Genomic DNA, 21,128 nt, shown 5'->3' with positions numbered 1-21,128 from the left:
AGCATTTGTTGTAATGTTTAGTTCCTGCACAGCAGCATCAGTTTTGGGCCATTCTTTAGTCTGCAGTTTGTGTGCTATGGATTATCATCTTGCTGCATGAAAGGCTTCGTTTTGAAACCTCCATCACATACAAATGTCAGTTTGGGATTCGCTGGTATTTCAAATTAATTTATTGTTGTCTACGTAAAGAAGCTTTCCCCCTTCACAGAAGCAACAGAAAAGTGATAAAACCTTGATGGCTGTTTTATATTTAGCAGTGGCTCTTTAATCTTTGCAAATCAGATGACATTTCTCTTTTAGTTGTTTCCAATTATATATTAAAAACAACTTATTTTCATCACAATTTTCAGTAAGTTTTGGATTGTATAGCCTCTATCTAATGAGGACTGTTAGTGTGGCTGGTGTGATAAAAGTGGAGGGAGGACATGGCACTCCACACTGCCTGGCTCCGTCATTCCTGGATGTCATCCTGCCCTGAGGCGCTGTTGGCTGAGCTCCATCATCCAGCCCAGAGTCAAGCTTTGGAAACATAATAACGTCACCACATGCAAACTGTGGTTCTAGCGGAGAGAATGAGAGCGGAACGTAACTCGGCGTCGGGCACAAGGCTTTGCTTCTCTGTGAATTCAACGCTAGATACAGGTAAGGGGAGTCCTACAACTTCATGAGGATTTATTCAGCAGTTTGTATCATCTTAGAGAAAGTTTTAAAACTGTTTTTCTGCTTCTATTTTTATTTTTTTTACACTTGCAAATGCATTTCCTGAATCGTATTCAAAGCCGTGGCTCTCTTGTAAACATTTCCCTGTTGTGCAAGCACATGTTGTGCCCATGGAGCAGAATTGCCATCTTCGCTCCAGTGGGGAAACAAACATGGACACAGGAGAGGACCTGTCATGCTTAAAGATGGAGGGGATCAAGATGGAAGATGCTGACTCATGCACCGGTCTCTCAGATGAGACACGCCAACATCTGTCAATCAGTGATGGACCGTCCAGCAGCTGCACTAAAGCCAGAGGCAAGTTTAGGCCAAGGCTCCTGGCTACCAAAAGCTTCCCCCCTTACAGCCAGTGCATTGGTGGACTGGGAGAAGACGAGGACTGGGACAGCTATCTTGACTCAGACTCGCCTCTGGCTTACCAGTCAAATGCAAAGAAGGAGAAACCTGTAGCTTATGAGGCGGATGACACTGCAAAGTATTCCCGGGATATTCTCAGAGCCAAATGGAAGTCAAGGAGGAAAGAGAAATTAGGAGGCAGCTTAGACGTTGGCACAGATGGCTGCGATAGAGGGAGGCTGAGTGGGAAGAGGAGGGTGGAGAACAGTGGAATACAAGGAGAACACTGTGACGAGGATGAGGGGAAACACCGGAGAGGGAAAAGCTCCAGTTTGAAGAGAGGAGGGAGCAGTGTGGAGAAGGAAGACGGGAAACCTTCTCCCATTCTCCCCTCAGCTCATTCTGCAACTCATGAGAACAGCAGCAGTGTGGAGGACCCCGAGGGGCAGAACCGGGAGGATGATGAGGTGACGGAGCCCTCAGGTCATCGGCATCCAATCCTCTCCAAGCTGTTGCACTCCTCCACCTCCTCGTCCTGTTCCTCTATCAACCTCTCATCAGACAGCGACGAGGTCTTCAGTGACCTAGATGACGCCGTGTCTAAAAGAAAAACCTTCAAGAAGGTCAGAACACCTCATTCAGCAAACACTAATTCACATTTTTCTGCACATTTTTAGGGATTTGTCCAGTTCATCACTTTGTGTCCTCAGTGCATCTGTCTGCTCTGGTTTTCCATGGAAAAGAATAAAACCATGTTTCTCAACTGTTCTTTGCACCTGTGGTCCAGCTGATTTGCATGGGCTTGAAAGAAGACTTTGACACTGTCAGATTTGAATGGCGTTTGCATGGAAGCCTGCTGCTTCTGCAACAGATATGAGTAAAGGGAGGAGCAAACAGTGGGAGGACGACTAGAAAGTAGATGTTTCCCTGGCTTCAGTGTGTTTGAACTGTCAAGCACTAAAGAAAAGTCATTAGGACTCAGGGTGATTAGGTTTACACTGCTTCAAATAAGCATTCTTCACCATTCAGAATAAAAGCTAGAATAGGCTCAGTAGAATATAGATAGTTGTAAATAAGCAACAAAAGCTGAAACCTTGTTTTCATGTTGCCCTAGTGTCTCTACTGAGCATGCTCAGATCTGCTATAGCTGCTGTTTTTCCGTTCTTCTGTGCCACGTCTCAGTCTGGAAGCAGCTGTTTTGTGTATATACAAAGTAGATCTTAAGTTTACAGCTATGCTGTTTGGAGACAAAAAGCAAGCATACATTTAACACTTCTCAATCTCCCAGACTTTCACAGAATATTTTCAATAAATAAGGCTAAGCAAATTCCCATCCTGGATTAAAAACAGAAATAAGAATTTACAAAACCTTTAGATAAAATGTCAGACTCGTGATTCCAATGCATCTCCTACATGAACACATTTTTTTCCTTTGGTTGTCCCTCAGAGTCGCACATGGAAAACCTTCCTGACCATGATGCACTGGTCACTCAAGCGACAGAGCTCCTGGGTTCAGCTAGCTGGACATCAAGGCATGTACTTCACACAGCACCTCGCCTGTCTTCATACTTAACTGTTTTACTCTTTCATGTGTTGCAAACACAAACTTAAATTTATTTTAATGCCTAATTGTAAAGGAAGAGTAAACATAGTACTCTCATATTTGTTGAAAGTATAAAATATGGCGTATTTGTATTCAACCCCACTAGTCAATAGTTTTGTTGAACCACTTCTCTGTTAACTTTGCATGTCTAAAGACTACAATTATAAATTCCAGCTCAGTCAGATTAGATTGAGCCTTCCCATTTCAGCACGTTTACATTGACCTAAACCATCCCAATGCTGTATGTTTAGGGTCATTGTTCTGTCCAGTCTCAAATGTTTTGGAGCCTCTAACAGCTCTTCTTGCCCTGAATTTATCTATACTCATCTGTCTCCATAGCATAATCATACCACCATCATGGATGGCAGTTTTGTGGAATAAACAATTACAGGATCTCTGCAGCTCCTCCAAAGTTATCAGTGGCTTCTTGGCTGCTTTTCCTAAATCATGCTCTCTTTGCTAACCCTGTTAGTTTAGGTAGACGGTCATGTTGGGTTAGCAGGTGTGCCAGACTCTTTCCATTTATTTGATAACAGAGCTGTGTGAGATGGTGCTTTAGTTGTCCCTCTCTGCTGTGTCCCTTGGTCTTCATGATGCTGTTTGCTTACTGATGTTCTCTACCAAACCTTTGAGGCCTCCACACTTAACAATTATCACTTTGTATTGATTTTTCACATAAAATATCAATGAAATACTGTGGCAGTTTGTGACTGTAAAATGAAAAAGACACTGCTAATTGTTGGATGTGAATCATTTGATGCCCATTATAAAATTGCTCTATTAAAACAATTGTGTAATTAAATTCAGCAGATCAAGATTTATTGTCTCCTAAATATTTTTCCTGCTTCTTATATCTTACCATGTTCTTCTGTTACCAGGTAATTTTCAGGTTAGTAAAGGAGGGGAGGTGCTGAAGCTGTACAGTGAACTGGAGGCGAAGTGTCTGGACAGCCTGATGAGAGATCCGCTGAGGCCTTTTGTCCCGCAGTACTATGGCTTGGTCACCAGAGGGGAGCACTGCTACATCCGCCTGGAGGACTTGCTCAACGGCCTGAGGAGGCCTGTTATCATGGACTGCAAGATGGGAGTCAGGTATGAGTTTTTCTCTGCAAGTGATTATCTGACCATTTAACTGACTTAAAAAGATTTAAAAACAAAGCGATAGCTTGTTTCTTTTAAAAGTAGAGTTTAACCTAATGTTTTGAAAAGTTAAGCTCACTGTAGGTGTATTACTTTCAGGGATCATCTATTTTAGCTTGCAGCTCCACAAAACCCGTAGCTTTCCACAAATCTAATACTTTCATTAGCTTCTTTAGTTCAGATAAAACATACAAACTTACAATCCTGCATCTGAAGACGAAGCTTTATATGGAAATGCAATAAGCAAAAACCAAAACATTTGATTTCTTCCTATGAAGCGATCCTAAACAACTTTTCCTTAAATCTGTGAAGGATGGAAGTAGATTGAATTTCTGAAATGGTGCCAAATCAAGGCCTTATTGCAAGGATGTACTATGTGAGCATTTTCCCTTTCAGGACATTCCAGGAGGAGGAACTGATCAAAGCTCAAACCAAGCCCAATTTGAGGAGCGACATGTACCAGAAGATGGTGAAAGTCGACCCATCAGCACCAACGGCCGAGGAACACGAACAGAAAGGAGTGACAAAATGGCGCTACCTACAGTGGAGGGACACAACCAGCTCCACGTCCACTCTGGGCTTCAGGATTGAGGGCATCATGGTATGAGAGAGAAATGCTCAGTTCTAGCATTTCATTACAAAGAATGATGTCTAACTGTGGAAAATGATTGCTGTCATTGCTGATTTGCAGATGGAGGATGGAACTGTCCAACGGGATTTTAGAAAAATTCACACCTTGACTCAGATCACAGAGGCGTTACTCTACTTCACCAGGAGTCAACTGGACACTCTGGTCAGTCACAGTCACACAATACTGTAGCAGTGGTAAATATAACCTTGAATCAGATGACAACTGGAGAAAATTTTATTTAAATCTGAAGTTAAACTAAATACAACCGTTGTTAAGCTGTCAGAAGACCCATTTGAAGCTACAACAACATACTGCATGCTGAGATTGTCACTTAAAAGTTTTAGAGGAAAACATGCAGATGAAAAGTTTTTAAAAAGTTTGAAATTATTACCTAATTTGTTTCTGTTGGCTGAAGATGTTTTTCACATTCAGTCAGATTACAATTACAGGCTTCAATGTAATTCATAATATTTTATGTGGAAGAGCAAAACAACAAACACAAAATGATGTTCACCTTCAAACCCTAAATATGCAACCAAATGACTATTTATTTTGGATTAAATAATATATCTGTGTTAGAACAACACAGCAGGTGTTTAGATTTAAATCCAATTGGAAATCTGCAATGAGACAAGAACATTGTTGTTCACATCTCCATCCAGTCTGATTGAGATCGGGTCATTTTGCAATACCAAAGATGTGTAGCTGTAATTGGAATGAAAGGTGGTCATACGAATGATTAAGACAAGACAAATTAATACAAAACCACAGAACATTTGCAGATTTTCATATTCAGCACTTCTAGAAAAAAAGACATTTTTTACATTTTGGCTCTAAATTTTAAATGACTTTGTGTTGGTGTGTTTCATAGAATCACAATAAAACCCATTAGAGTTATAATGTAACAGAATGTTAAAGTTCAATGGGGAGTCTATAAATGGATTATCAAACAAAAAATATATTTTGAAATTGGTTACATATTTGGGTTTTTCTTATCATTTTTGACTGCTTTTAGCTCATTTTTAACCAGCAACATTTTGGGAAGCCTGGAGAATTGTTGATGAAACATGGCAATGAATTCTGGCTATTTGGAGGAAAGGTTTTAACCTCACATGTACATTCTTTGCACTTTGAGTTTAATCATATATTGCCCTGTGACATTTGTGATGCACAGATATTCGTGTTCATGTGTGTTCTCAGAACGCGTACCACTCTAGACTCGTGGATCTGAAAGATGCACTCAGGAGTTCAGAGTTCTTTCGAAAACACGAGGTTCGTAAACAAAGAGAAATGAAATTCATATACCGGTCCTGTTGACTTTGTCCTCATAGCCTTTCACTGAATCTCTTATTTCCTGCTCAGGTTATTGGCAGCTCACTCCTCTTTGTACACGACCACAGCAAGGCCAGTGTTTGGATGATAGACTTTGGGAAAACGATGCCTCTTCCTGACTCAAAGGAGGTCCAGCACGGCATCCCTTGGGTTGAGGGGAACAGGGAGGACGGCTACCTGATCGGTCTGACCTCCATCCTCACGGCTCTGAGCCAGGCCATCAGCCTGGCTGAGGGGCAGCAGGAGGGCAGCTGAGTGGAAACATGGAAAGTGTGAAACATGAAGTTCTCAGAGTGTCTGTGACACCAGCACCTGGACTCAGGGATAAAGCAGGAACAATGGCTGCTTCAATGAAGCTGAAATTCAAAGACATATGAAGTGGAAGCTAGTCTTGCTTATTGTACATCTGGTATGTACATACGTACGCCAACAGTGGAAAGGGCTTTTGTTATATATAAAGTTATTTTGTGTGTGTTTTTGTATTGCATGTTATATTTAAAACATTTTAAGTATCTTTAAGAATGACATCACGCACAACCTCATGTTCTGCCTGTTTTAAGTCAGTACGTTTGTATGTTTAATGGTAGCTGTGCTTTTTGATAAGGAACTGATAAAAACGTGTTGCTTTTCATGATCTATGAAAAAATATATATACATATATTTTATTCCAATTAAATGTTTTCTTATTTTTTACTTTTGGTCTGGTAGTCAGACATTTCATACTCTTATGGTATGGCAGCCCATGTTAAGTTAACTAAACAACTGCAAAACTCTCATTACCCTCATTACTACATAGATATTTGGCACAAAAAATAAGGGAATGTGTGTGTAATCAATTCTGTGCAGCAACAAGATTTTTAAGCAATAAATCTTAAGTAGTTGTAAAGTCTATTTCTTTTTAAATGGCAGATCATTTGTAATAAAAATGCATTTGTGGGCTGATAATCAGAGTTGAGCATGGGTCAAGGCCACGTAAATTATCGGTTAATTTTCTATCTTTTTATTTTTATTTTTTGGAGTTGGTTTGAGGAAACAGTGCATGATACCCATGCTCATTATCAGTTTAGTCGCACACTGATGTGGGACACAATCCAATTCTTCAACCAGAATTTGCTGAAAGTCACCCAGTGTGGTTGTGTTGGTCAGTGTGGCACAACCCCTACTCACAAGCTCATCCATTAAATGTTTGATGTTTGCTTAAGCAAGGTTGAAATCTAATCTTGCTTAGATTTCAAAATATTTTTGGGTTTATAATTACCCAAATGACTTAGCACCAGTATACAATAAAAATTCTCTGTCTTCTGGTTCAAGTCTACTCTGCATTCCCATAATCAAAGCCAAACAAGCAACAATTCAATTGTTATGCTCCAGTAATCTGGAACAAACTACAAAACTGCTGAAACACTGAGATCATTTAAATCAAAAACCCATTTGTTTAGAGTTACATTTTATAACTGGAATGATTTGTCTTTTGCTTCTGTTGTATTTTCCCTTCTAATCATTTGGAATTGTCTTGTTGCTGAAAATGTGCAATACAAACGAAATTTACTTGCCTAAAAGTTGGTTATATTCACTTTTTAAATACATAGAAAGCTGAAATAGGTCGCAGAATCTGACGGTGACTAAATTCGACATTACACCCGCAGGTTTTGGTCAATTCCAATAGGTGGCGCCATGACGCTGTTTGTCCACTAGACAAATCTTAGCCGTTCGTGGTACAAACTGAGCGGGACATAGACATTCACCACTCAAGAGGTCCTTTCAAATGTTTTCAGAGAGAGAATGATGACATTTAAGTAAATTAGTGGGTAAAAATTGTTCAATAACGTCTTGTATAGGAGGAAAATGAAAACCGTCGCGCTAATTCCAACAGCTAGCTAAAAGCTAAATTCAACCGCTCTTCTACGCTCAGGTAAAGATGGAAAACAAATAAAGTTGGTGCATCAGGACTTTATGAACATTTTTAATTGACCTGTTTGTTGTGTTGCATTATACTATTAACAGGCTAAAACACTTGAGGACGCTGATTGGTTATGTTTCGGAGAAACTACCCTAACCTAGCCGTGGTGACCCGCGTAATAAGTGACGGTAAGTGATCCAAATTACACCAAGTTAGCCTCTTACTGGCCTAGTTTCCACATAACTGTTCAATTACCTGCTTATTGTTAAGTTTAAATTTAAATGCGGGATATAATATATTTGAAGGTAAATAAATCGTAGTTGGCTTTTTCGGCGCCTGAATTCAGCACTTGCTGCGTCTAATTTATTTCCACTTAACGTGGAGAAGGTTGTAGTCTTAATGTCTTCCGAAGAACCTAGATGATTTGGTACTAAAGAGGACCTTCAAATTGTTAAGTTTACCAAGAATAGCTACACTGTCGGGGTGTTTTCCTTTATCAGGGGTCACTTCCAAAATAAAACATTTCCTTTCCATTTTTTTTATGGGTGTCCTGTTAGTAATACCTCACTTCCACTGCTACTCTGTTAGGAGTGTAACTATATTTTATAACTGTAGACATTCTGGTCTAATAATAATACCTCACCTTCCAAAACATCTTTGAATGCTACACCAACAGCTTTAAACTCAATAGTTTTTCAAATGTGATGAATTTTTTAAAAATTGTCTTTGTGCTTCATTTGTTTGTGCTAAACCCATTCTCTCTAGTAGACATCTTTCTGTGATGGACTGACCACCTGTTCAGCATGTACTCTGTTCATTGACAGCTGGAGGGAGTGGGGGGCCGCATCTCTGTGATGCTCTGTAGAATAAGGGTGTTATATGAAATGGATTGATGAAATTGAAGAATGGTTAATAATGTATATTATGTCTGTTGAGGCAGATTTTTGCATATGTAATAGTACAAAAATGCACATTTCCCATAATGCACAAAAAGCAGAAAAGGAAAAAATGAAAATGCTCGTGGGTTACTAAGTTTGTTTTATTGCACAATCGAATTAAACTAAAACTAATGCGATGAAGAAAAGTGATTGAAATCAATGTCATAATACGGTAAGTGTGAGATTTTACCCTTACTCTTTTATTTTAAATAACTTGCAACATTGTTTGGATGCATACAATGCAACACAAATGTCGGTGTGTGAGGCTAATTGTAGTTATTTAGCTCAACATCAACCCAATCCCCTTACCATGGATGGGATGTCACTCCAACTTCTGAGAGAAATTGACCTCTGCAAATGGTGTACAGAAGGGAAACACTAAAGTGATCATTCTGTAAAAGAGAAATGAAATCAATAATTAAACCAAAGGTCAAGAGAAGATGGCAGAAACCGGCCAGTGGCTTTAACATTCAAAGAAAGCTGGCAAAATAGAAAGGACACAACCATATCCAAGGTTAGTCAGTTGATTTATTAAATTAGAGAAATTATACAGATTATTGTGACTTTAAAAAAAAAAAAAAAAACAGTGGAGCATGTTTTATTATTAGACACCCAGCAATGAGAGAAGTGAACTGGCATGTAATTTATAAGACACAAAATTCAACTGGACATACAGGACCTTTAGGATAACATTTGTTGATTGAAATGTTACTCCATTTTGCACACTAAATTAATAGCGACAATATATAACATACTTTTAAGAGTAGTTTTACTGCACCATACATTGTACTTGTATTTGAGCAAAATCATGGAGTATCACCCCAATTTTACTCTTATTTGAGTAATATTTCCGACACTGGGTTAGCTTAAATAAATGTTATTTGTTTATTTGCTTATTTACTTACGGAGTTTGTTCGTCCTGATTAACACTTCTTCCCGGATGGTGGCGGTAATTCACAAAAGCTTTGCTTTCTAACCACCTGTAAACAAGAAGACGACCAACGAGCGCCCCACATTTCGTCGTTGTTGTAAAGTTGCTCTGAGCGCAAAACCTTCCTTGCAAATTTGATAAATATTACTACCGATATCATAAAAAGTTAACGGCTATTATTATTATTATTATTTTTGCATGTTTCTTGTTGCTGTGTGTTCTTTTATTAAAACGGACTTTAAAAATAAAATGCCCCGCCTCTATTCTCTGACCCGGAAAAGAAATGGTGTTGCTTCCGTCGTCTTCTTGATAGCAGGGGAGGCTCGCTAAGCTATGCTAAAAGCTAGGACGAACCCCTAATGACGTCCTAGAGTGTTTTGTTTCATCCGGAGCCATGCGGGATGTTTGATTTGTTTTCACCGTCTCTGGCTTGTATTTTATAAAAGAAAAGTCGAGGCCCACGGATTGTCTTCCCCAACAAGGGCTGCTCTTTTCTGTTTTCGCCTCAGAACGAACACTATAGAAAGAATATGGCGGACAGCGGGCATTACTACAACGGTGAGTACCACGTTTGCTGTCGCATTAACCTCACATCTGCTCTCCTGCTTTCACCGCTTCCCTTCAGGCCATGAAGACTTTATGGTGAAGAGAGAGGTCACACAAGCAGATTTCACAGTCCACAGAGGTAACATGTGGACATGTAAATTACACATGTTTAAAGTGTAGCGTTTTAATGTGTCTTTTTCTTATGTTATTTAATTTTCCAGCATATAGTTCTAGACTTTTAACAAAACCTATAAGTCAAAAACGTATACCCTTGTGTTTTGACTTAGAGGGCCTTTTTAAAATGAACTGTCTCTCAGCTTAAGTTTTGATCAAACATTGAGATTTGGAGAAAAAAAAATTTTCATCACTTATTTTTTTAAATTTTATACAGAAATGTGATTTTAGCTAATACAAATACAAGCGAGTCGTTTTACTGGGTTAATTTAGTTTTTGTCTTGATGAAAATGTGATTTAAAGGCCAGCTAGATGTAATGTTTTACATTTACAGTGAGTTTTTGTTTTTATGATTCTTGTTACAGAATGTATATCTAGCTGCTAAAAGTAATATATATTATGATTACATGTACACTAATTGCACATTAAAAATGCATATACGCCAAGTAATTAGTTATATGATCCATTATCTTTAAGATGTTCCTGTTTCTTCAGCTGGCACATAGCACCGTCTTATGATTCAGATTTTGTCAGTTCAGTTTGTTTTTTTCCAAAAAAGAAGAGATTTCTAATCTTTGATAAATATTTGCTCTCCTAAGAAATCCAGACAACCTTTTTGAAAGGACTTGCTTTTCTTTGTCAGTTTTTGATACTCAACTCTTGTTTATTGTTTACCCTGGCAGAGCATGATGACAGAACCGCACCGTTTCGCAACCGTAAAGGCAGAGGACCCAAGGGTCGGTCATTTGACAGATCTCGGAGGGACCGCCAGCGAGGCAGTCACTCAGGAGGGTTTGGAGGCCCCGGTCCCCGGTCCAGGCTGCTGGAGGATACAGATGGAGATGTTACTATGAGCGACAGCTCTCAGGACAGCAGCTCGCAGAACAGATAGTAAGTGTTTCTGGACTGGTCCTTGTGCGCTTATTACATAATAGGCAGGGTGCTCTATTCTTTGTGAGTAGATTTGTTTCTCAGCAGGACAATTTTCTGAGCACAATGTGAATTTAGTTTTAAAAAATATAGTTTAAAATTATGGGTTGGATGCTTCCCTGCTAACCTGCCTTTAACCGCATGATGCATAAGAAGGTGGTTCTAAGTTTGTCGTGTCCATGGTCAGTCCTCAAATGCCTTCTTATTTTAGATGGCCCACCCCACCCCCATTCATGCACTGGAACAGTTTGTCAGAAGGCTTCTGCAGAGCTATATGACCTGCTGTTGCTACCTTGCCGTTGCCTTAGTTAAGTGCTGCTGTGGTTTCAGCCTTCTCAGTAAATCTAGTTACAGATCAGCAAATCTCTTCTAACTGTAGAATTGGCATCAACTCTGATCATTTACACTAAAAGCTGAAACTCTTTTATAGTTTTATTCACACAACTTCCTATAGAATGTTTTTTTTTCTGTTCTTTTGTTTTAGAGGACAAAAATACTTTTCTTTAAAATCATCTTCCCTAAGCAACACATTTTGAGTTACAGAGAAGCATTTTATTCATGGGAAGCCCCAACAACTCAAAGGCAGATGAAACTGAAATAATAAATTCTCTGCTGTTGGCAGTCACAGTGACAGGAAAGGGAATTTAAGTGACCTGCCCATCAAAAGTATTTGGCAAACAGTCTTAAGACTATAGAAAACATCTTGGAGATTATCTCTGTAGTTTTTGCTGCTTTGTCTGACATGATTATAAACAAGAATGTTAAAGTATTTACTATCTCGTTCTCAGCTACATCATTTCAGACATGAAGGCAGCTACTGATAAACCTGCTAAGCTGCTTTGTTTTCAGTGAGTGTGGAGATTCCACTGTGACGACAAACTAATGCAGTCAGGTTTATTGTCCCGGATCGAGTTCTACCGGACTTTCTGTGTACGTTTGATGGATAAAAAGTGAGGCTGTGGAACTTATTTTAAAAACATTAGATTTTTTCAGAGCTTATTAGTCTACAACTTAACATATAATGTACAGCTAACACAATTTGTGCGTTAGGTGGGAAAAAAAATCTCTTAACAGTATGGGATTAGATAGAATCACTAATAAGGGAAATTATTTTGTCACATTATTATATCTGCCACCATTAAATATAACGGACAGCAGATATTGTAAAGTTGGTGAAACATTTTGCCTTACTGACTTTTAAGTCATTGAGAAAAACAGTCCTTTGTAAAAATGTATCCAAAATATCTAGAATAGAAGGTAAAGTGTTTTTTTTAAGCATCGGTTTCATCAGTTTAATAAATATTTACAAAGCTATAATTTTATTATAGCTTAGTTTTGAAATGCAAGAAACAACATTCCTGGTGGAATTCAGCTCATATTTTTTAAATGCAAAATTGTTTCTTGTGCATAAAGATGCAAACTTTGTTTTGAATGTTAACCTCACTTCTGTTTTGTCTGATTTTCTACTCCATTTGTTTGGAAGCAATAAATACTGATTTTAAATTAGGACGTCTGTTGAGCTCAAACGTTTATTTTAAATAATAAAAAAAAAATTTAAAACTATACGTGGGACATTTAATTACAAAAATAAAATTTTTGTTCTTTAGCAAACCTTATGGAAGACCATCTCGGAAAGAAGATGGACGGTTTGACAGAGACAGGCAGCAGGGGAAAGGAGTAGAAAGAGGAGGAGGAGGAAGAGGAAGAGGACTTCCAGGAGGTGGCAGCAGTGGTTTAAGAGGAGGTTTGAGAGGCCGGTTAAGCTGGTTCAAAGTAACGGTGAGGCGATTTTTATATTGATCATGTTGATATCCCTGCATTTTAACTTATCCACCGAGATTATATTGAGCATTTTCTGATCGCCAGATTCCACATGGAAGAAAATATGAAAAGAAATGGTTGATTACAGCTCTCCAGAACATCTGTACGGTTCAATACACACCTGTACAGGTGAGTATTAGTGCTGCCTCATTAGCTTTTCTTGATGAATATTATAGAACAATGACTGAACTGTTATCTCCTCATTACTCCATCTAGTACCACGTTGACCATAATAGGGCCCATTTCTATGTGGAAGATTCAGCTGCAGCCTACGCTCTGCGCAGATGTTCTCACAAGATCACAGATTCAGACGGCTATAAGGTATGATGGAGACCCTTCTGAATATCAGTCTGTCAAAAAGCAAATTTTGTCTCACATTTGAATTTAACAGCTTTTGTAGTAAAGCTGGTGGACAAGAACTCAACTGCATTTTATCTATTTACTTTCCTTTGTTTCCATTGGTCCCTGTAGGTGGAAGTACACGTCAACCCAAGTAATCCACCATCCTTCCTGCAGTCGGACCTGAAGCCTGAAGACTTGGAGCACCTGAAGGTGAGCGCCGGACATTTGAAACCCTCCATTTTTTTCTATTAAGAGTCTTTCCAGTGTTGAACAGTACAGTTTAGTTTTTTTAAAACCATGGCAAATAAAAATAGAAGTTGCCTCCTTCATTTATTTTCACAAGTAGAAAAAAGTTCAACAAATCGCAAAAGGTTCTAAGGAACCTGATACAAGAAGAAGCCAGTTCATGTCTAATTTGTTTTCATGTTCTGAATTAGATGGAGTTCAAAGTGGATCAGAAGTGTTTTTAAATTCCCAATTCACAAGTCATTTTAATTTACTGAATGTAAATGATGATGTAAAAGCTCTAGTAAGAAGTTCACAGGTGTGCCGGCGTAAACGGTTACTATGGGAAAGAAAGGGATAGTTAAAAGAAATCTAATTGCATTGACTAGAAATGGAAGAGATACATAGGCTAAAGCAGCATGTGTAAACCTTCCTCTCTGAGGAGGAGGAGTTCATTCATGAATGTCGATGTTTTATCTTTGACAGCAATGCATGGCGAAACGCTTTGATGGTTCCCAGCAAGCACTTGACTTGAACAACATTCGAACTGATCCAGGTATATAAATATTTCCTTCATGAAGAAGTAGTGAGATCTTTTATTTTTTGGCTGTACATTAAGTCTTGTAAAGTTTGCTTTGTAAAGAATTAACATTTTCTCAGTAGCAACAGTAAACTGGTCCTTTCTGTTTTTGAGTTCTTTGTAGTCCAAAGCATAAAGATGTTTTAATATCTACATCAGCTCAGTTAGCTAACACTACAAATGGATTCGTGTTTATTTGGCAGACTTGGTGTCTCAGAACATTGAAGTCATCTTGAACAGAAAAACCAACATGGAGGCAGTCATTAAAATAATTGAAGAAAACATTCCTGAGGTAAGATTCGTGGTGATCAGTAGAGGAGCAGAGATGTGAATAATGCATCCAGTCGAGCCATTAATGGTTCTTTTAATCTTTCCAGCTGGCGTGTTTGAATCTGAGTAACAACCGTATTCACAAACTGGATGATCTTACTGACTTGACGACCAAAGTGCCGAATCTGAAGGCGCTCAACCTTTCTCAAAATGAGGTGAGGCGAGCTACTAAACTGACCTAGACTCCGGGTCACGAGTGACTCTTTACATCATTGGGATATAAATATTAAAGAACCAATTAATGCTTTTAACGATTATAACAAATCAGTTTTTCTGTTTTTATTGGATAATAGTTTTAGATTTTCACATCAGAGTTACATTAGTACCAATAATATCTTTTTATATCAAATTTTATTGCTGTTTGGTTAAACCTATGCTTTTTTTTTTTAAATTTCCCACCAATGTCAACATCACAACTAACCACAGGCATCCATCTTGTTTTTGCAAAAGTTCTTAAAATAGGGTTGTCAGTTTTTTTCTAAATTACGAATTTCCTCTTGTAGACATTTATCAGAAATTATAAGTTCTTTTTTTCTTTAGAAAAGCTTATGTAACTTTTATGACTAAAGTTTTATTTGGCTAAACAGAGAGCAAAAATAGCTGTATTGTAAAGGTTGCAGATCTCTGATCTAGAGTCAGATCTTCAAACGTTTTCTGAAAGTAAGTGGTTTTGCTGCATTCTATTTTTGAGTGTCAAAAATATTATTTTATGCCTGGTATTTGTCTGTCACATAAGATCCCATTAAATACATTAAAACTTGTGGTTTAAAGTGAAATGTTTAAAAGCGTATAAATACTGCATTGCATTGTAATACGCTAAAACCTCTTTTTTCTCACACAACCTTTCCTTTTGTCTGTTTCTGGTGTGGATATTTTAGTTAAAGACGGATCGTGAGCTGGATAAGTTAAAAGGCCTGAAGCTGGTGGAGCTGTGGCTGAGCAGGAACCCTCTGTGTGACCTCTTTAAGGATCAAGCTGCGTACATCAGGTCAGTCAACGATGCTGTGCAGTGATGGCAAATGTTTTTGCAGGGGAATACCAACATGGCTGTATGTGATCTGAGAGAGTCACCGATCAAACGAGATGATAATCTGCTGGAATTGTTCCAGGTGTTTGTTGTTGTTTTTTTTAAACCATAACTACTTATTTTACAGAGCAGGGTGAACGTTTGGACCAAGCAGGTGATGTCAACTAAATACTTTTTGTGTCTGTAAAGCAAACACGTGTCTCAGAAACCATCTTAACTATACCAGGACAGATGGTGTCCCAGAGGACTGATAAACAAAGCCATTAATAAGATTATTTCCAAAGCTTGATTGTGTAATGTTTGTACTTGCACCAGAGCACATGCAGAAGTTTTCTTTGTATTTACATTAAATGGCAATACAAATGTTTACTGTCCAACTTCTTTTTTCTTTCACACTGCTAGCTAAACATTCCTCCCTTCCAAATGTTGCTGTGAGGACTCCAGACTGCAGAATAATCTGGTCTTTCTTTCAGTTTGCTTAAACCCATTTCACTCTGAGCTTTCAGCCTCTTGCTGGCAGTTTTCAGTGTCACTTTGGGGAATCTTTTTCAGCTTTGATCCTCTGATTATGGTTCTCCGTTGATGCTCTACCCAGCACTCCCCTGCTGTCATTCTACATAGTTTTCCTCTCATCTGTTGCAAAACACACAATTCTCATACCAAATCATATCAAAATAAATTCAAAGTGATGCAAAAAAATAATTTTTGTGCATTCCCGAACTTGGAAGTTACAGCACTGCTGTTTGCATGTGCTGTATTGGAACAGGAAACTCATTGCCACCTTGAAAGATGTTTGGATGAAGCAAAGAAAATGTGCAGCCATTTTCTCCCCTCCCCTCACAGCATCAGTGCCCTGTCGGCCCCTGTCTCAGGCGAGTATGGAAGGCTGGATAGCCAATGACGGGTAAGATCCCACCTCGAAACCTCGGGACGACCTAAGGCAGGCACAGTCACGATTACTCGGCCTCAGTCCCCGTGAGCTCAGGCTCAGCGAAAGCACGGCGAGACGAAACCGAAGAGTCGGGACTTCACAGGCGAAGCCGTTTGGGCAGAGGCGGAGCGGGATTTGCCACGGATCATTGATCCATGTGAAGAGAGCCAAAGAGAGAAATTTAGTCTCTTCCAATATGTCTGATCTTACGGGCTACAACAGCCCCCCCCCCTGCTTTACAGTGCAATAAACGGAAAAGTTGGCAGGTAACCTTCATCTTAGAAGAAATGGATTCTGAAGTTGAAACATGGCAAAAAAAAAAAACACCCAGAAAACGCAAGTTTCCAAAGGCTGCAACCAGCACACAAAAATCACTTTGGTAAGCAAATGGTGTTGCATCTTATCACTCCAGTTGTCTCAACTGTTCACGTAGCTGCTCTGTAACAAATGGAGCCAAGAAAAGAAAAAACACACATCAAAAAAAGTTGCTAACTCCTAAATCTATGCTACCAAAGCAGTAGCTGCTAAGCTTGTTCAGAAGAGGAAAACTATAAAATGAGTGGTGGGACTGCTGGGTCCAGCTCCTTCTGAGACCTGCTGTCCTCTTTGTTTGGTTAGCTCTGTCCTCAGGTTGTCTATCTCTGCTGTTTCCACACGCATGATTAGTTTTGTGATTAACTCAACATGTTGGGGCCCGTTGTGACCGTTTCTATGTGAAACTGACCATATATTTTTTTACCCAGACGTAGACTTGTCTCTTCCTCAACATCCTGGCGAGAGTTAACACAAGACTGGCGGTAACCACCTCTCTCCCAGCCATGCATAACCTTTTTGTTTTACTAACTCAACATGGCTGTGCATCCTGGTTTTCAGCTCAGTCTAGTAGCTGCTGGTGTGTTTGTATGTATGTACTCCTAGAAAAGTGTGCTTGTGTTGCTCCTCCATGTCAGATCTTTGTATATCACCAAAATGTGGGGGAGAGTGTGAGTATACTGCTGGTAAGTACTCTCTGGGCTGGGAGAAGGGTGCACAGTATAAAACCAAGGGAAGAATCAGGGTATTTGTGTACATTTGGAAGACAAAGTACTTTTGTTGCAGTAGTGTACTCATTATTGAATCTACATGATGATATTTGAAGGAAAAAGTAGCATTCTCAAATTAAATTGGGTCAGCTGGGGATCTGCTTAATTTGTCCTGTTTGTGTTTGGGTGGTGTGGGATGATAATCTTATTTTTTTTGTCGTTTTTTCTGCACCAGTGCCGTGCGGCAGAGGTTCCCCCGGCTCCTCAAGCTGGTAGGTCCACATATTCATCTGTCAACGTCACTGCTTGTCAATTATCATCATCATCAACTCGTCTACTAACTCTGTTCATATAAAACTTATGCATCTTGAAAAACTTGATCTGAGGACTTCCTGGCATTAAAACTATTTTATGCATCTTGTTCTTGGTCATATTTTGTCACAGTGCAAACACAAGTTAAGATAGGCTGTCTGTAGGCATACAAGGGAAGTGAAGCATTGTTTTTATCTTAACCCAATCCAAATCTTAGAGGTGTAAAGTGCATTTTTATTCAGGCTCCCTGTGCCACTCCTTTCACTGCAATTAAAGCTGCAGGCTTTTGTGGTGTGTCTCGACCACATGTAGAACGACTGACATTTTTTAGATTCTTTTAGATTTATGGATGGTTTTTGTCTATCACTTTTTGCCACATATTCTCAGTTAGATTTAAGTCGGCACTTTGAGCAGTTGAAGATTACGTGTCATATATGCGGTATTTTTCTTGGCTTCTATTAGTTTCTCCATTCTGGTATGTTGCCCCATCCATCTTCACATCAACTCTGAGTGGCTGCTTTCTCCCTACAGAAGAAATGTCTAAAGTGCAAAAACACAATCTTATTTTTGATCTACTTTTTAAATCTGAAAATCAGTTTCCATTCACTTCCCAACAGAAATGTGCTGCTTCACTTTGGTCTGTACCATTATGCTCCCAATAAAATACAACCATAATGTGGCAAAATGTGAACATGTTTTATCAGATTATGAATATTTTGTTGATGCTCTGTTTACATGGGTTAACATGCAAATTGTTGATCAGAAGAATCTCTCATGATGAATCTGTTTTTCCTCTGGTTTCCTGTCAGGATGGTCACGACCTCCCGCCTCCCATTGGATTTGATGTTGAGACGCCGACTGCAATCCCACCCTGCAAGGTTCGTTCATTAGTGTTGCGCTCAGACTATTATTTTCCTTCTATAGTAGATGCTATTCATAGATACCTGGTTTATTTATATTAATGCTTTATTGTTGAATATTGTCTTTAATGCGCCTTAAGATCGTCTTTATTTGTTCATTTAGGGAAGCTGCTTCGGATCAGATGAAATCAAGTCCCTCATCCTTCGGTTCTTGCAACAGTGAGTTTTAAATTTTATTATGTTACATATTTAAAAAAATCAAATCCTTCTGTTGTATGATGGACAGCTGTAACTCTGATGCACCCTGGAACAACATGAGAAAGCCTGAATGTTTGACTGTGTTGCAGGTACTATCGTATATACGACTCTGAGAACAGGCAGCCTCTGCTGGATGCTTACCATGATGGAGCCTCATTATCCATCACTACACCCTACACCTCCCAGAACCCCTCCAGGTAGGAGAGCGGTACAAGAAGCTACTGAAATTCCTCAGTTGCTCTGATTTCATTTAGGAAAGTTTTTTGTCTAGAGAATGCTTCTAAAATCTGAGCTTAGCAACTGTATTTTTGTGTTTAGGAGCAGTCTGGGGGAATACTACAAAGACAGCAGAAACCTGAAGAGGATCAAAGACACCAGTGAGTTAGAGCTCTTCATCCCATGTTTTGACTGTTTCTTTTAGATGCCTGATGTTTTTTTTTTCTCTAATTCTGTCTGCTTTTAGCGATGAGATTTCGACTTCTGAAGCATACTCGACTGAACGTTGTGGCGTTCCTCAACGAGCTCCCAAAAACACAACACGACATTGCCTCATTTACCGTAGATGTGAACACCTACACCGTGAGTTGAAGCTTCTTCCAGAATCCTTCACGTGATCTTCTCTTCCTGTTTGGTTCCTCTGTTCAATAATATTTTCTTTTTACAGAATACACTACTATCATTCACAGTCAGTGGAGTCTTCAAAGAAGGTAATTTTGGGTAGTTCTTGATTTAAATTTTAGTTTTTATCCACAATAAAATTTTGAGTTGAATTGGATTTTGTTTCATTTTGTTTTCAGTTGTTGTTGATGGGAAGTCCAGAGAATCTACAATGGCCTTCTCCCGGGTCTTCATCACCGTCCCAGCAGGAAATTCCGGGTTAGTTTATTAAATGGCCATCAGTAGATGAAACATTTTTGTGAAAATAATAAACCCTGCAGATATTTTTAACAAATAAGAGATTAACTCAAGCTAGTCAGGAGTAGTAGAGAAAATCTAATCTTGATTCTCTGTTTTCAGTCTGTGCATCGTGAACGATCAGCTTTTCATCCGAATGGCTACAACAGAGGAGATCCGCCGAGCGTTCGTGGCTCCAGCCCCGACCCCGTCTTCCAGTCCCGTCCCAACCCTCACCGCACCACAACAAGAGATGCTCACTGCTTTCTCGCTAAAATCTGGCATGAATCTGGAATGGTCACAAAAGTGAGTCTTGTCTTCAGAAATACTTCTTAAAAATTTTAATTCCTCAGTTCATGAGGAAAATGTACTAATATTTTGAAAACTTTTGCAGGTGTCTGCAGGACAATGAGTGGGATTTCAACAGGGCAGCACAGATTTTCACCCAGTTGAAGGTAACATTTCACAACAATGTTCTTTTTTAAAAAAAAAAAAATTTGGTAAGCTGAACCCTTAATATTCTTATTTTTCCTACAGGCGGAAGGCAAGATCCCAGATGTAGCCTTCATAAAGTGAATGCTTCCAGTCAAACCTCTGTGAAATAAAATCAGCTGTAATTTTATTTAATAATTTTTTCTTTTATTGTTTATTTCTTATCAAGATTAGGTCTACTTGTGTTAACTATTTTACCTGCTAAATGGCAACTTTGACCTGAGGGCTAATGATGCAGTTTTTGTTGTCAATGCAATGTTACTTAATAGTCATTTGTATAGACACTAGTGGAAATGTTCATAGGACATACAGTCAGGTTTAAAATTTGTTAATCTGAATTCCTTATTGTTGTACGTTAAGCAATAAAATATATTTTGATAACCATTTTACATTTCTTTTTCTTGGATCATTGTAATTAAGCCAAAATTACAAAAATCTATGCATATTTGCATTTGACATAAGAAAAAAGAAACCTTTGTCTGTAAATACTAAGAGTATTTTAGCTGCAGATGTATCCTTTGCTACTAATGATCAAGTGTACTTGAAAGAAATTCTAAGTTATTGCATGTTAGGCAATACAATTTTTTACTTGAAAATTAAATGTTTGCATTTTCATATGCATTTCTAAGTGGATACATAAAAATCTGCACAATGTGATCATTTTTATTTTTGTCAGAATAATTGATATAATACTTGATTACTAAAATAATTGTGAGCTGCAGCCCTAGATTTGTCACATTTAAGTGAGATTGAAAGTAGAAATGTCTGGGAGGGAAGGTATAAAACCCAATGTTAGTCAAACTAACATACTTCTGGATATAACAAGATATAATTTCCTTTTATTTTTTTTCAA

At 38.6% G+C, this 21,128-nt stretch overlaps 2 protein-coding genes and 1 long non-coding RNA gene across 4 annotated transcripts; 2 read left to right on the top strand and 1 right to left on the bottom strand.

The window, feature by feature from the left end:
• Positions 1-28: 28 nt before the first annotated feature.
• LOC114139403 (inositol-trisphosphate 3-kinase B-like) lies at positions 29-6,653 on the top strand. Its single transcript, XM_028009337.1, has 8 exons — positions 29-642; positions 780-1,679; positions 2,504-2,588; positions 3,538-3,751; positions 4,196-4,400; positions 4,491-4,592; positions 5,631-5,702; positions 5,793-6,653. Exons 2-8 carry the CDS (start codon positions 831-833, stop codon positions 6,015-6,017), a joined length of 1,752 nt encoding a protein of 583 aa, XP_027865138.1. The 5' UTR covers positions 29-642; positions 780-830; the 3' UTR covers positions 6,018-6,653.
• On the bottom strand, positions 5,878-9,712 carry LOC114139405 (uncharacterized). Its single transcript, XR_003594437.1, has 3 exons — positions 9,506-9,712; positions 8,910-8,992; positions 5,878-6,013 (listed from the first exon to the last, which is right to left on the bottom strand). It is a non-coding gene; the product is annotated as an uncharacterized LOC114139405 (long non-coding RNA).
• On the top strand, positions 7,527-20,659 carry nxf1a (nuclear RNA export factor 1a). 2 transcript variants are annotated; one of them, XM_028009334.1, is made up of 23 exons: positions 7,527-7,674; positions 7,767-7,850; positions 10,157-10,216; positions 10,935-11,142; positions 12,789-12,960; positions 13,048-13,131; positions 13,219-13,323; positions 13,474-13,554; positions 14,056-14,125; positions 14,353-14,441; positions 14,527-14,634; positions 15,358-15,467; positions 17,695-17,731; positions 18,581-18,649; positions 18,795-18,850; positions 18,979-19,086; positions 19,208-19,266; positions 19,353-19,468; positions 19,554-19,596; positions 19,687-19,765; positions 19,907-20,089; positions 20,178-20,238; positions 20,321-20,659. In XM_028009334.1, the coding sequence occupies exons 2-23, from the start codon at positions 7,796-7,798 to the stop codon at positions 20,357-20,359; spliced, it is 1,992 nt and encodes a 663-aa protein (XP_027865135.1). In that variant the 5' UTR covers positions 7,527-7,674; positions 7,767-7,795; the 3' UTR covers positions 20,360-20,659. The 2 variants fall into 2 exon arrangements, with proteins under 2 accessions (XP_027865135.1, XP_027865136.1); XM_028009335.1 differs by lacking the exons at positions 7,527-7,674; positions 7,767-7,850; positions 10,157-10,216 and adding an exon at positions 9,852-10,089.
• Positions 20,660-21,128: the final 469 nt, after the last annotated feature.

Source organism: Xiphophorus couchianus, chromosome 23 (assembly GCF_001444195.1).
Source record: "Xiphophorus couchianus chromosome 23, X_couchianus-1.0, whole genome shotgun sequence".
Taxonomy (NCBI): Eukaryota; Metazoa; Chordata; class Actinopteri; order Cyprinodontiformes; family Poeciliidae; genus Xiphophorus; species Xiphophorus couchianus.
This window is presented reverse-complemented; position numbering and strand designations above follow the sequence as displayed.